The sequence below is a fragment of the Pseudorasbora parva genome, chromosome 7 (assembly GCF_024679245.1).
Source record: "Pseudorasbora parva isolate DD20220531a chromosome 7, ASM2467924v1, whole genome shotgun sequence".
Taxonomy (NCBI): domain Eukaryota; kingdom Metazoa; phylum Chordata; class Actinopteri; order Cypriniformes; family Gobionidae; genus Pseudorasbora; species Pseudorasbora parva.
The window spans coordinates 9,779,127-9,793,201 of record NC_090178.1 but is presented as its reverse complement, the minus strand read 5'-3'; the positions used below and the strand labels follow the sequence as shown (position 1 = coordinate 9,793,201).

At 37.3% G+C, this 14,075-nt stretch overlaps 1 protein-coding gene across 2 annotated transcripts in view; it reads right to left on the bottom strand.

Annotated features, from left to right (window-relative positions):
- zfpm2a (zinc finger protein, FOG family member 2a) overlaps positions 1 to 11,672 on the bottom strand; it is a 220,775-nt gene extending 209,103 nt beyond the window's left edge. For both annotated transcript variants that reach the window (XM_067448056.1, XM_067448058.1), the window contains exon 1: positions 11,403 to 11,672. In XM_067448056.1, coding sequence (XP_067304157.1) covers positions 11,403 to 11,442 — 40 coding nt within the window. In that variant the 5' untranslated portion in view covers positions 11,443 to 11,672. The remainder of the gene's footprint in view (positions 1 to 11,402) is intronic.
- Between the last annotated feature and the right edge of the window lie 2,403 nt (positions 11,673 to 14,075).

The window sequence follows — 14,075 nt, the reverse complement described above, 5'->3', positions numbered from 1 at the left end:
GTCCACCTGTAGTCAATATCTGTATCCCTCAAAACTCATCTTTGATCAACAAAATGACAAATTTAAGCCTTTTTTTCCTGTAATTTTTTTAATATAAATTAGCTTCAATGTCACTCTACACTCTTGCTTTATTTAGTTTACATGGATCCGTAATATGCAAATTAGTTCCGCCTCCACTCACTCACACCAGCTCAGAATACCTGATCCACTCGGTCAACTTTACTGTAGTAAACACTGCACAACGGCAATGGGAAATACTGGTTTAATTCAGAAAGTGATTCAGAAGTGGAAGAGTGAATTATACTGGCTCGTCTACATGTCGCTGTATGGTATTGCGTATTATGTATCGTTCTCTACAACGTCAGGCACATAGCAATAATTATGATAATTAGCCATTTAGCCCTTTCACAAGCTATTGCTAAATGTACCTGATTTATTTTTATAAATCAACAGAAAAATACACCCGAATAACCTGTCTTCTCGAGACTACTTTTCTTCACAGCATAGTAATGATATGCTAAAGGCAAATTGGCGTGATCGCTTACAATGTAAATTGTGATGCAAAAACACCAGCAATTTCAAACCAAGTTTTTAAGACTGTCACTGCAGATAAGGAGAAAATACTCAACATTGTTGAGGACTTTACCACACAGACATACAAACAACATTAAAAACTTGATTTTCACCACAGGCATTTTACGTTTTTTAACTACATTTTTAATTTGCATGAAAATCCCTGTATCTTCTCTGTCATATAAAATTATATAAAAAATTATGTAAAACTACAACGGACTAGCTTATCGTGTAACTAACTACTTTTTAAACGTCAATCATTTTAATGACATGTATACATGGAAGGCTAGCTTTCCTAACACTGGCCTATACACAGGTATGGTGTAGACTTTAGAGTGCAATGTTGAGAAGAAAAAAAAAAGTGAAACTCTGACCTTAAAGCAGAACATCTTGCATCATAATTTACTCTGATTTATATAGAGTTGATGACACTCATTCATTTGTGCGAGTGTGTGTATGGTTGTGTGCATGCGTGTTAGTCCTGAACAGTCAGATGGGCACATTAAAAAGAAGCATCAAGAGTTTAAATAACATCAGGTGACCAATCTTTGTGAGAGCCCTAGGACTTTCTCTGATTAATATGAAACAGTTAGTTTAACAGAGCCTTCCCTAAAACCTCTAAAACCGACAATAAACAGGCACAACAAATAAGAATGACTGAAGGAAAGCAAAAAAACTGAATAAAATTAAACCCGATCTGATAAATCACAGTTCTCTTATGTTATAAATTCCATCATCACTGCATTCCTTAAAGAGCCTGAAAATGGAAAATCTCTGCTCTGATTGGTCATGGTCAGACAGCCCAGTCTGTTTTGATTGGTCTACAGCTTACAACACATGTCAGAAATGATACGCCTATTACCATGTCTGATTTTCAGCTCTGGATCTTTCTCAGCGCTCGCTACACAGTGACACAAACAGTAAGGATGCCATCGTTTTTTTCCTTGCATCAATCCCAGAGCGAGATCTCAACCTTTTGAAGCGCACGCAAAGTGGATTCACTTGGTAGAAAATAGTGTCTTCTCGACAAACTGACAACACAAACCAAACTCTTCCAAGACTTAGCAACAACTACAGTGTTTGAGGGTGGGTCAAATAAGACGTTGTTCATGGGCAGCCAATGAAGACCACATGCTGACATTATGCTAATTTGTTACATTGCTAACATTGGTAACCGGAAGGAACACTGGAATTATTTGTCTCGTTTCAGCAGTTCAGAATCGATTCTTTCTTTTAGGAGACAATAACTTTGTCATGCACTATATTACACACTGAATGAAACTAAATAAAATAAACACAAACTGGGACCATGGCTGAAATACAGGAAGAAGATGTTAGATTACTGGGGGTAAAAAAAAACCCTCTTATTTAATTCATTGGTGCCTTGGAGAAACAATTGAGATGTAAAAGAGATCTCATTTCTGATTTTAGCTTCCTGAAGGCATGCAGTATCAGACCTCTAAATACTGATGTTCCAACCTTCCATTCCTGTTTTGATCAAAATGAGGTGAGAGAGAGAGAGAGAGAGAGAGAGAGAGAGAGAGAGAGACCAATCGATGATCTGAGAGTCTAAACTAGATTTCTAAGCAGTTTGCCACTCTCAGCAGCAAGATTAGATAAACTTTCTTTGACCTGAGCGATGAAGTTGCCATGGCGATCAGAGAGTACACTTTCCCTATTGATATCGCGCTGATGTAACAACAAATAGAACCAGATCGCATGGCCGATAGCGCTGATTAATTAATACCAATATCGATCTGTACAAGCAAGACACAAGGCTATTAACTCTAAGGCTGAAAGTCAATTGTTACCTGGAGCTCAATAGACTGATCACTGATATCACAGCTAAATAAACTAAACAACAGACGACACAGATTAGTCAAGTACAATTTCTGCGATTTGATCTTGTTAGGTCCTTCAAGAGTGAAAGGAAAAAGTTGACTTAAAGGGACAGTTCACCCCAAAATAATTTACCTGAATAAACAGAAAAGGATAAACCGGCCAAAAAGCACTAAAAAAGTAGTTGAAATACACTCACCTAAAGGATTATTAGGAACACCATACTAGTTCTGTGTTTGACCCCCTTTCGCATTCAGAAATAATTCTACATGGAATTGATTCAACGAGGTGTTGAAAGCAATCTTTAGAAATGTTGGCCCATATTGATAGGATAGCATCTTGCAGTTGATGGAGATTTGTGTGATGCACATCCAGGGCACGAAGCTCCCGTTCCACCACATCCCAAAGATGCTCTATTGGGTTGAGCTCTGGTCACTGTGGGGGCCATTTTAGTACAGTGAACTCATTGTCATGTTCAAGAAACCAATTTGAAATGATTCAAGCTTTGTGACATGGTGCATTATCCTGCTGGAAGTAGCCATCAGAGGATGGGTACATGGTGGCCATAAAGGGATGGACATGGTCTGATACAATGCTCAGGTAGGCCGTGGCATTTAAACAATGCCCAATTGGCACTAAGGGGCATACTGACCCATACTGGTATCTGGGGGGGGGGGGGGGGGGGGGAATCATCAGTTCTTCTGCTGTTGCTGTTTGTAGACAAAATACATTAATTAAAAAAAAGAATTAGTGTAATAATAGAAAAAGAAGAATAAACAAAATTGAATAATCAAAGGCGGACGGTCAAAGGTTTCCATTAAGCAAAGTTGCCAATCACAGACATGTCTGTTGATTTCTTGAACGCAATGGCCAATCTGAGAAATTAAAGTCAGAATCTGCTCAAAGCCGGAGTTATCCATCCAGTTCTGAGTTCTGCATGCTCACAAATAATTTGTTTCAGGATTCTTTGATGAATATAAATTTCAGAAGAACAGTATTTGTTTGAAATAGACTTTGTAACAATAGGTCTTTGCGATCACTTTTGATCAATTTAAGGCATGCTGATTAAAATTATAGATTTTTAAAAAATACTTAACCCAAATTGTTAAACATAGTATATATAAAATAATATTTTAGAATTATTTACATGACATTTGTATAATTTTCATACTTTCTTAGTACTGATTTGATTTTCATTTTTTGGGGGACCTATTCCTTTAATCAAGTTCATCAATTGCGAAGAAAAACACTAAATGATTAACAACTAAAAGACTTGTGAAATTTAATGAATTCAGAGTTGAACCTAATGTGATACTGAAATGAAAAGCTAAATTGATGAGCTGCTCTCTTGAGATGAAGACATTGTTTACAACGTTTCTTTCGGTGCAAACATCACAGCCGAGGAAGGCAAACTGTCAGCTCTGGATTCATCAGTGAGGAATTCAGGAAAAAGGAAGATAAAGAGGAAACTTTGGCAGGAAATGACCTCCACCTTTTGAAACGGCCAACCCTGATGCATCATAGACTGTTTTCCAACACAGCGAGAGAAACAGACGGACAAACTGACAGCGAGAGAGAAAAGGAAAAGGGGAATATTCAGGGAGTCAAAAGTGACAGCATTCCTCATCTCTAATGATGGATGTGCAACTCTTTACACACATCTGTATTCTCCTCCCAGGAAATGCAGATGGTCTCTCTACACACTGAAATTAAACTCTCACAAAAGAAACAACTGTGCTGATCGATTTATTTCTCAGACAACCAGTGACAATAACACACTCTACGGACGTATACTGAAGCACACTCTATGTACAGTGACTAGCTGCGCATGTTTGATTACATGTATTGCTGCATTTGGAATTGTTCAGGGCTGCGTTTTCCAAAAGCATCATTGGTGTCAGGCTTACGATGCTTATGGGAAAGGCAGCCCTGGTTGTAATTCATAACACAACCTATTTTGCATTTTCAACATTGATGCAAAGGAGGCGCTACAGCTAACTTTAACATTAACAGTTCTTTTACAGTTTTCTCTTTAAGGTAAACTTTTTTTTTTTTTTTTTAATCGATTCCGCTACGTTCTGAAATGCATGTTTTTTTTTCTGGTAATTTTGTCATTAAAACAGCTTCCCTATTTTTTTTATTAATATTTTCATTATTAATTTATGTGTTTTTTTTTCATAAACATTGTAAATGTCCAGTTAAGAACAAGAAAACAGTCAAAACAAGACAACAACAAAAAAACTAACAAAAAAGAAGAGTATTTCATCTGTTGCATGCAAAATATCTAATTTTGTCTAATGCATCATTTAATTAAAGAAAAGATATTCAAGGATTTACAACAACAACAACAAAAAAGATAGATATATACACACACAGATAAGTTAACTAGTTAAAGTCAATATTCATGGCTAGATTTATGTCTAAGTGTAATGACACAAATATTTGAACATAACTCTTTCACTTAAAGGGTAAGTTCACACGGAAATACGAATTCTGTCATTAATTCCTCAAACCCATAAGACTTCAGAAGGAAAGATGATGATGTTTTTGATGAAATCAGAGCTTTCTGTCCCTCCATTGACAGCTACGCAACAACCTTCAAAAAGTTCATAAAGAGATTGTGAAACTAACCCATTTGAATTGAGTGGCTTAGTCCAATTTTTCTGAAGAGACTTGATCACTTTATATGATGAAGAGATATTTTTGTTTTACATTTATTCACATTTAAATATTTGTCAACTCTCACATCCATTGTGGTAAACAGAAGCTCAAGCGATGATTCATTCTCATGTCCGAGTCCGACGCATCATATTTAAGCTTCCGCTAGAACCAATGAGGTTCATTGTCGTGGTACGCATCACATCTAAGCTTCTGTGAGACCAATAAGATTCATTCTCATGTCTTACGCATCACAGCAAGAACCGTTGTTCTTTTGCATCAAGCATGTTCAGTTAAGCTTCTGTTTATATTTGCTGATTAATGTTTATATGTGAATAAAAGACTTTTAAATGTGTTGATCAAATAAAGCAATCATGTTTCTTCAGAAAATTTGGACTAAACTGCTCAATTCATATGGATTAGTTTTACGATCTCTTTCTGAAATTTTTGAAGTGTCAAATTGGTAGCAACTGACAATGGAGGGACAGAAAGCTCTCAGATTTCATCAAAAGGATCTTCATTTGTGTTCTGAAAATGAACGAAAGTCTTACGTGTTTTTGGAATGACATGAGGACTAGGGCTGTTACTTTGGCTTTATTGTTTCAATACTTTACGGTGGTCTAGGTCTGTGCCAGTGAACGTGAACCGCACCACCGCTGTGGCCAAACCATTTTTTTTTTTTTTTGTATATGAATGCTGTTTTACGTGGATATTATGACACGAGTAAATTTACAAAAGAAACATAACATTCATGCCGAGCGAGAGAGGTAGACTTTGTGAGGTGAGCCAAATTTAAGCTTTGCGTTTTGCAATCTGGTGACCCAATTTGAACAATAGACTTACTCCACTTTATATTACTTGAAATTAAATCTCTTATTTATTTTCCCAAATCTTGAGATAGTAGTAACAATCTGAAGTATCTCGTTCGGCATGAATGTTAAGTTTCCATGGCTGCGAGGTAACATTTAATTGCGAACCTATTATTTATTTTGTAAATAAAGCGTTGTGCTTCACTCGTGTCATAATATTCACGTAAAACAGCATTCACATGCAAAAAAAAAGCCACTGTCACAGCCCTAATGAGCACTAATTAATGACAATTTTCATTGTTGGGTGAACTAAAGTATAAGGCTGGAATTTTTTAACACAATCAATCAATCACGCAATTTCAATACATTGACCCAGTATTTGTGTCCTTGATAAAAAGCAGAACATTAAATAATATTGTCTCTACATTGGAGCGTTTGCTTTATAAGTTTGTGGGGTGGAATGGCTCCTACAGCTTAGACAAGGCAAAACAACGCAAGCTGTTATTGGCAGCCAACAGATGTCGAAAAGGAAAGTTGGCATCCAGCAGTCATTCGTCATGAGACAAATCTATGAGGAAAACAAAAAAACTGCCCACTTTCATCAGTGGAATCTAACAAAAAAAGTCTGATGCATGAGAAAGTCATCTCAAAGTTTCATTATTACCACAATGATATTCTCCTCCAAAACCAACAAAAGCTTGAGATGGTTTGGACGACAGTTCCCTAGAACACAATACACAATACACACACGCACACACAGTCTTACAGTGTCAGAATTTCCCTGATGATGAAACACACCGACCAGACCACAGACACAAAGATGTAAGCTCCATATACATTCAATAATTTCAATAAAACAAAATAAAATGGCATAAAAATAGAACAGAATATACTAAACTGACTGACTGGTAAACCACAGAATTCAAACCACACCGTTTCATCTCCAACATAAACATATCCATGCACACACACACAGGCAATGTTGGCAGCCAAGTCAGCAAACACTCTCACTGCACCATTATAAGTTGAGTCTATGATAAACCCCATCCAGAGATAGACGTGTCACCTGATAGGCCTGATGGAGCTCTCGTATGACATCATCATCTGCTGGGCGGAGCCGAGATGATTATCACACACTCATTATGAAGTCATACTGACACATAACAACAAAAAACCTCCACCCCAGATCTCTGACTATCATCTTCCAGCACAGAAAGCTGGCAAATCCTCCCGATTCTTCAGTTTGAGTATAACAATCCTTCAGATTGGCACTGGATCTCAAATAGACACTTTTAAAGTAGCCATTTCAGCCAGACGTGTTTCCTTTGTCAGTTGAAAACGGAGAAATAAATTGCAAATTGGTTTGGAAGAGGTTCAAAACGGTTCAAAGAGGTTTGAAACAGTTCACTTCTGACCATGTTGTTGAACATCTTGTTTAGATTTAGTTTTGCTCGAAAACCTAGTGAACTTAGAGAGCACGTCAAGAAATCGCTGCTCATTTGCATAAAGTGAAATTGCCAACAGTTGTTTGAAATTAATGACTGTAGGTCGCTACAAAGCGCTGTCCCTCATTAGGGATAAGGCAATCCTAGAATGCACTGCGACAAGCTCAGTAAAAAACAATATGTTGATTAGTAAAAGTCTAATCTAATTAAATATGTACAACTGTATCCAAACCAAACTCTACGGAAATCAATTGTGAGTGCTATTTTGGTAGCACTGCTTTATCAAAATAGTGATAAAATGACTTTCAATTCAATTTCTTGGGAATATTACTGAAACTGCTCTGTTGTTAATGTCCCTTCACATTGTTATGAATCGCATGAATATAAATGTTAGCCTTTAATTTAAAACTGGGACAAAATTTGACCAAAAAAAAAAGTTGAGTACAGCTTGTCAAATATTAAGTCTTATGAACTGTACATCTTACCTTTCACTCTTTCACCGTTAAAACTGAAGTGTCATGTTCAGTGTCTGTGAGCAGTACAGCCCTGTGACACTGACAATCATTAGACCACTGTGGCAAATCAGCATAAAAATATAACTTTTCAAACATTTAGTTACCCTTAAAACAAACAGAGCGGTGTATAATGAAGTGCAGACGAACAGCGTCAAAAACATCAAATACTGGGTCTCTGAGTCTTTGGTGCTAACAGCCCTGATGTTAGCATTGACAAGGTCATGGGTTCAATTCTCAGAGAATGCATGAACTGATAAAAAAGGACACCCTAAATGCAATTCAAGTCGCTTTGGATAAAAGCGTCTGCCAAATGCACAAATGTATCATGATACCATTTAAGCAGTACACAACCGGGCAGCGCGCTGGCTTTGGAAACAGAGCAGAGAGAGAAACCGTAGCATCTCGCGAAGCAAGGTGATGTTAATAAGTGTTGCAGAGAGCATGAACAGACGGAGAGAGAGGCTTTACCTATCACCCTGCCTGCTCTCCAACCCCACATGTGCAACTCGAATGGCTATTTTACAGACAAATTACACCACGGGGCATGCTTTCCATTCGCCAACCTGTGTATCTGCCCTGCTTAGTAAAGCGCCAACAGGCATTCCTCAACACGGACTGAGACATCACACTCTTCTGCGAAGCTATCGTGCTCAATCCCCAACACATCAGCGATATTTTCATCTCTTCCGGTCATAAATTTTCACTGGCCCCGGCTCAGCCCGTTAACAATCGGGCCAATTTATTGGCATATTGGCATGAGGTGATAAGGGCTAAAAACAACAGCGGCGAGCATCCGCTCGTGGAGATGAGCTGATAACACCGATATGAGCTCCCATACAAAACATCTCACCCTCCGTCACCTCTCTATCAAACTCTTATTACGATGAGAAGAAGTGAAAGAGGAGAGGGCAAGAGGGGTCTTCGCTTTGCCAGGTGGGGGCGGGGATGAAAACTAATGCAAAATAAATATTGATAAAAAAATTGTAATCAGATGTAACGTTTCAGGGCCAAAAAACAAGGAGGAGAAATACATAATTTATCACAGTATTATCGGGATATCCAGGCAGCCTAATCAAGGAGCAGTGGATGACTATTTTTTGCCTTATCATCCAAAGTGGTGGAAACGGAGAGGGAATTATCAGCCGGCTGCAGATTGCTGGGATGGAATTTTAATGGTAATAATCGCGGCTCTGATGGTATATCTCCCCGCCTTATCTTTCCCATTATCTGGCCCTATCTCACCGGCATCAGTGCAAATTAATGGTGCTTTTTCAACACGGCCTTTTTATCATTGCTCAGAGAGCACCCAAGGGGAGAGAATAAGCAAAATATTAAAATACTGCATAAATCACAATTTTAGATAACCGTCCAACGTATGGCGGTGGCGATGGAGGGGGCGTACGGTGCCCGACAACCTTTTTGTCCTTTAGAACGACTCGGTCTCTCTGTGCACTGGATCAGACGGCCTCTTCCTCGCTCTTCCTCTTCCTGAAGTGCCGGAGAGAGAGGAACCATGGGCTTACGTGACCTTTCGGAGCCAGAGACAATACCCTGATATTATGAATGCTCTAGTAACGGAGCCGTGAGAGCTGTTAGATAACGCAGACCTCAGTTCCTGGACATATCAGAAGGAAATCGTCACGGATCGATTTGCATGCGAACGCCTCGGTCAACAGTTTAATGACTCTTGCTCATTTCTGGTATTCAAAAGCTGTCATGCTTGTCGAATGAGATAACAGAAAGTACCACATCAAACAAAGATTGCTTTGCACAGACAGAAAGCCTTCAATTGTATTTGTATTTACTGTACTGCACACTGGTACAGTCAAACAATATTTGATCTCACACTCGCAATTCGTCTTAATGTGTCACCTAAGTGACTGGTGGATCAAAATGAGGTATTTTTTTGTTTTATTTTTAAATGTACTGAAATGCATGAGTTTAAAATAGCATGCACCACCTCATACACACACACACACAGACCCAAACAGAAGCATTTTCTTACACACTCTGCATTATGACATATACAAATATCGAGCAGCGATAAAAAGATATATGGCTTTCAGAATTGTGCAACTAGTTTATCTTGCTTGTTCTCATCCCCTTGGCTCAGTTTAACCTGCTCCTAAAAAACATTTCACAACAGAGAAAGAAGATCCTTCATCCTTCCTCCCAGCGGTCCAAACACACACACACACACACACACACACACACACACACACACACACACACACACACACACACACAGGCTGCGAAAGGCCCAGACCAGCGATTGCACTTCGACTCTTTCATTGACAAAAAAAAAAATGCAACAATAGCCAGCCTATTTAATTATTGTATAAAAGACAAAACTGTCATTATATTGTCTGATCTTTTCACTTCCTTTAAGTTCTGAAAAAAAATCAGATATATCACAACAGTGTCCAAAAATAGGCCTGAAAATGGAAATGCTCAAGCTACTGATGGTGTATATTTTATGAAACACATTACTTATTTAACTCTGTAGAGCTCTGCAGATTATTCTAGGCTGAGATGTGTCATATTCATTAAATATGAAAATTATTTTAGACTACAGGAATACTTTTTTGGAAGGATGCATTTAAAGAATAGGCTACAACTAAAATGCTTTTCTTTTTACAACATTTAGATATTGAGTAAAATGCACTCATTTAATTTACATTATAGAAAATATATTTCAGTCTGTATTCTGGGCGATATTTACTCTTGAGACAAGCTAGAATTTTTAAAAAACTACAGTGAACTAAACCGTATGACCACTCAACTCAACTATAAGCATTTTATTATGCTTGCCAAGCAACCATAAAACTAGAATAATTGTAAAAGAATAAAAACAGTCATAACTATCGCCTATTAACAGTGGAAAATATCTTCACATGCCCATATACTATAAGACTGAGAGATGAACTGCCTCAAAACTCTTTTACAGCTTTTTAAAGAATCAGCTATATAAAACTACTTCAAACTAAAACCCCGAATCAGTGCATAAAACGGCATTTAAAGTTGTTTTTTTATTCTGCACGATAAGGTCTAAAACTAGAATATGGATAAAGAATAAACAAATGCACAATGAAAACATAATAAGCAAGTCTTCAAATGTCACTACCTGCATCATAATGAAAAAACATCTCCACATGCATCATAAAGACAGACAGACTGTCATCAGACCCTCTCGAGGCTTTGAAAGAATCATCTTCAAATCTAAAACAACTACTTTATTCAGTTCCTGTGATTGTCATGTGAAACTTTCAGCATTAAATAAGCACATGCTTGATACGTCTCAATAAAACAAGAATAGGCTATTCACGAAGATTGTGCGAAATGAAAGCATATAAACCAGTCTTCAAATCTACAGCACGCGAAAAATAAGCCTCATTAAATACAAAAACACCGGAACAACAAAGAGCATTTAAAAAGGGACATTTGCACCTGCTACTATGATCAGTTGTGGTAATAAACTGATCGATCTCTCTGCCTTTCATCCAACTTTACTCTGCCTGGCTTTGAGACAAAAATCACAAATAATAACAAACCGAGTAACTTACGTTTGATTTGCCGGGGGTTGCTCTGCTTTCTGCGGGACATGTTGATCCGGATGATTTTTGATTGTTAAATATTATTATAGATTATTATCAGAGGTTATTATGGTTCATCCAAGAGCCGAACGGGTCGCAGAAAGAATGATGATTATTCACGGGCTCTTGCTCTCACACACGCGTCCCCCTCGCTCAGTGCGTGCGTGTAGCCTATATGTGTGTGTGTGCGCGCGGAGCTGCGGTCCGCTCGGACTGACGGCAGAGGGGAAGGCGTTTCGCGCTTTTGTTTGAACATGAAGTTTGATCCACCGCGGGCGCCGTACACACACTATCTCTCACATATACGGCTGTTAAACTTCGCTGTTCATACGGTTTATTGTTCCAAAAGGCACTAAGCCGAGGCTTAACGTGTTCATTCTTTTTTGAATTTTCAAGTTGAAATGTTATATAGATAGAAATCCCGAATAAAAGAAACTTAAGTATTAATTAATTTATCTATACAGTATAACGCGTTTCCACCACCTAACAGATATTTATCCTCAGAAATTACAACGGTCGTTGTGACAGACCTAGTGATGAGAGCCTCAAGCGTTTTTTAGCCAATCAGAAACGTTCGTTACCTGTCAGTCATCATCCGTATCCGGGTTTGCTAAAATCGGGTTGGCTGCCATTATTTGGAGGGCGGGGTTTTGGAACAGGTGTGGTTGAAGCTTTCTAAATTGCACCTTCACCAAGTATCCATTATAGCATTACTTTAAAACAAACTAAGTAGCCTACTTAAAGTAACCCAAATAATAATTAATTTATATATGGGCTAAGCTGACAAAAAAAGACACACATTTTACCAAAGTGGTTTTGACACACTTTACAGAATTAGATTTTCATTATAAACGTAGGCCTAAAAAATGAGGGTTCTGCTTAAATGTTTGGAATTAGATTTGTTGACAAAAATTAAGTAGATTTTGTATGAATGTATTTACCAATGTTTTTCTTATTGGATGAGATGGAACGGATATTGAAGGAAAGCAAGCATAATAATGTAGAAGACATCCCAGGAAATCATCAGCTACTTTAAATAAACTAAAAATATAAATATAGATCTAACATTAATGAATCTGACTTTTTTTTAAAAAATTCAATTCAGATGCAGTGTATTTGCATCATAAAACCTGACCTACATATGTTAATTTGTATGAAAGTGGAGTGTGTGGGGAATCTTCTAAATTATTGTGACGGCACATTGTTTGTATTTTAGATTAATATTAAGTGAGTTAAAATAAAAATGTTATTAATTCCATAAGGTTCAATTTTATTTTTTAAATCACAATACAAATCACTAAATTAAAACTATACAAGTTACAGGATTATTGTGTCTTATTCAAAAAGAGTTAGTGTCAAGCAGTTATAGAAATACAAAATAAAAAGCAATAAAAAAAAGTTTAAAAAGGGCAAATAAATGTTAAATAGGTCAAATTAATTTCCCTGATTTGTTTGAGTCTTGTGATTACTGATAAGATTTGTAGAAATAATTTAATAGAAATTGCACTATTTGCCCATGATCTTGCCAATGCAAATTTCCATGACTTATCTAGGCCTAGAAATCTAAATTTTAGAAATCCACGAGATAAAATTTAAACAAATGCAAATGAGAAAAAAGTGCATTTTACCTCAAATGATCTTTGACTAACTAGAGACTTTCAATGTGCTACTTTAATCATACGTTTGGTGAAAAATACATTCATATATATTCAAAAATCCTGCAACATCCACGTCACAGAAAATCTCTTTACTTAAATTTGAAGTATCATTTCTTAAACAGTTTCAGGGCCCTGAAATCGCCTTCTTCAATTAGCCAGTTGAACTGCCAAGTAAGACAAGCAAGTCGCCTGTGAAATTATCTTGTAACCCAATTCCGGGACTTTGGAATGGAGTCTGAAACTACGGCATAATTTTAAGGGGTTAACTAGTCAACAGAGCTGCACCTTGAGGAAACCTTTATCTGCCTCTGTGCAGTTTGCTTCTGCTTTCACCAGCCATTACACTCTGGCAAGAAGTGTGCTCTTCCCAGCATCCTCTGCTCCAGCGCTGGCGGGGTGTGAGCTCGGGCCATGAAAGAGAATAACGTTAGCCATTCAGAGCTGAGTTCTATACTTCTACTGTAGTTCAGATATAGATGTTAATAAAATTGTGGTGAAAAATGTATATAACATTTTTATCATTTGATTATGTGTAATGTTTCAAAGCTCATGTTCAATGGCGTTTTCTTTCTTGATTTCTAATGTCTATTAATTTAAAGCAGTAATATATGTGATGTATTCCAACATTGCTTTGTGATGTCAACTTCCCACTCAACCAATGGTCTGAGATTGGGGTGGGACTAAACATTCGGCTGAACCATTTATTTTTTGTTGCAATTCCACATGGTGCCATAAGTGGCACACTGAGGCTTGTGCCAACGTTAAAACGTAACATTTGGCCTTCTAGCGGTTGAAAAAAAAAAAAAAAAAAAACAAAACTGCATGCATTTTGCGGAGGAAAATAGTTTGCTTGTGCTTCAGCTCTACATGATTGTGTGGAAGAATATGGTCCTGGAATAATATCCTGGTTATAAAACATTGACTACTAGGCTTATGAGATATAATCTTAGACTAGGGTTGCAAATACCAGTATTGACAAGTAAGA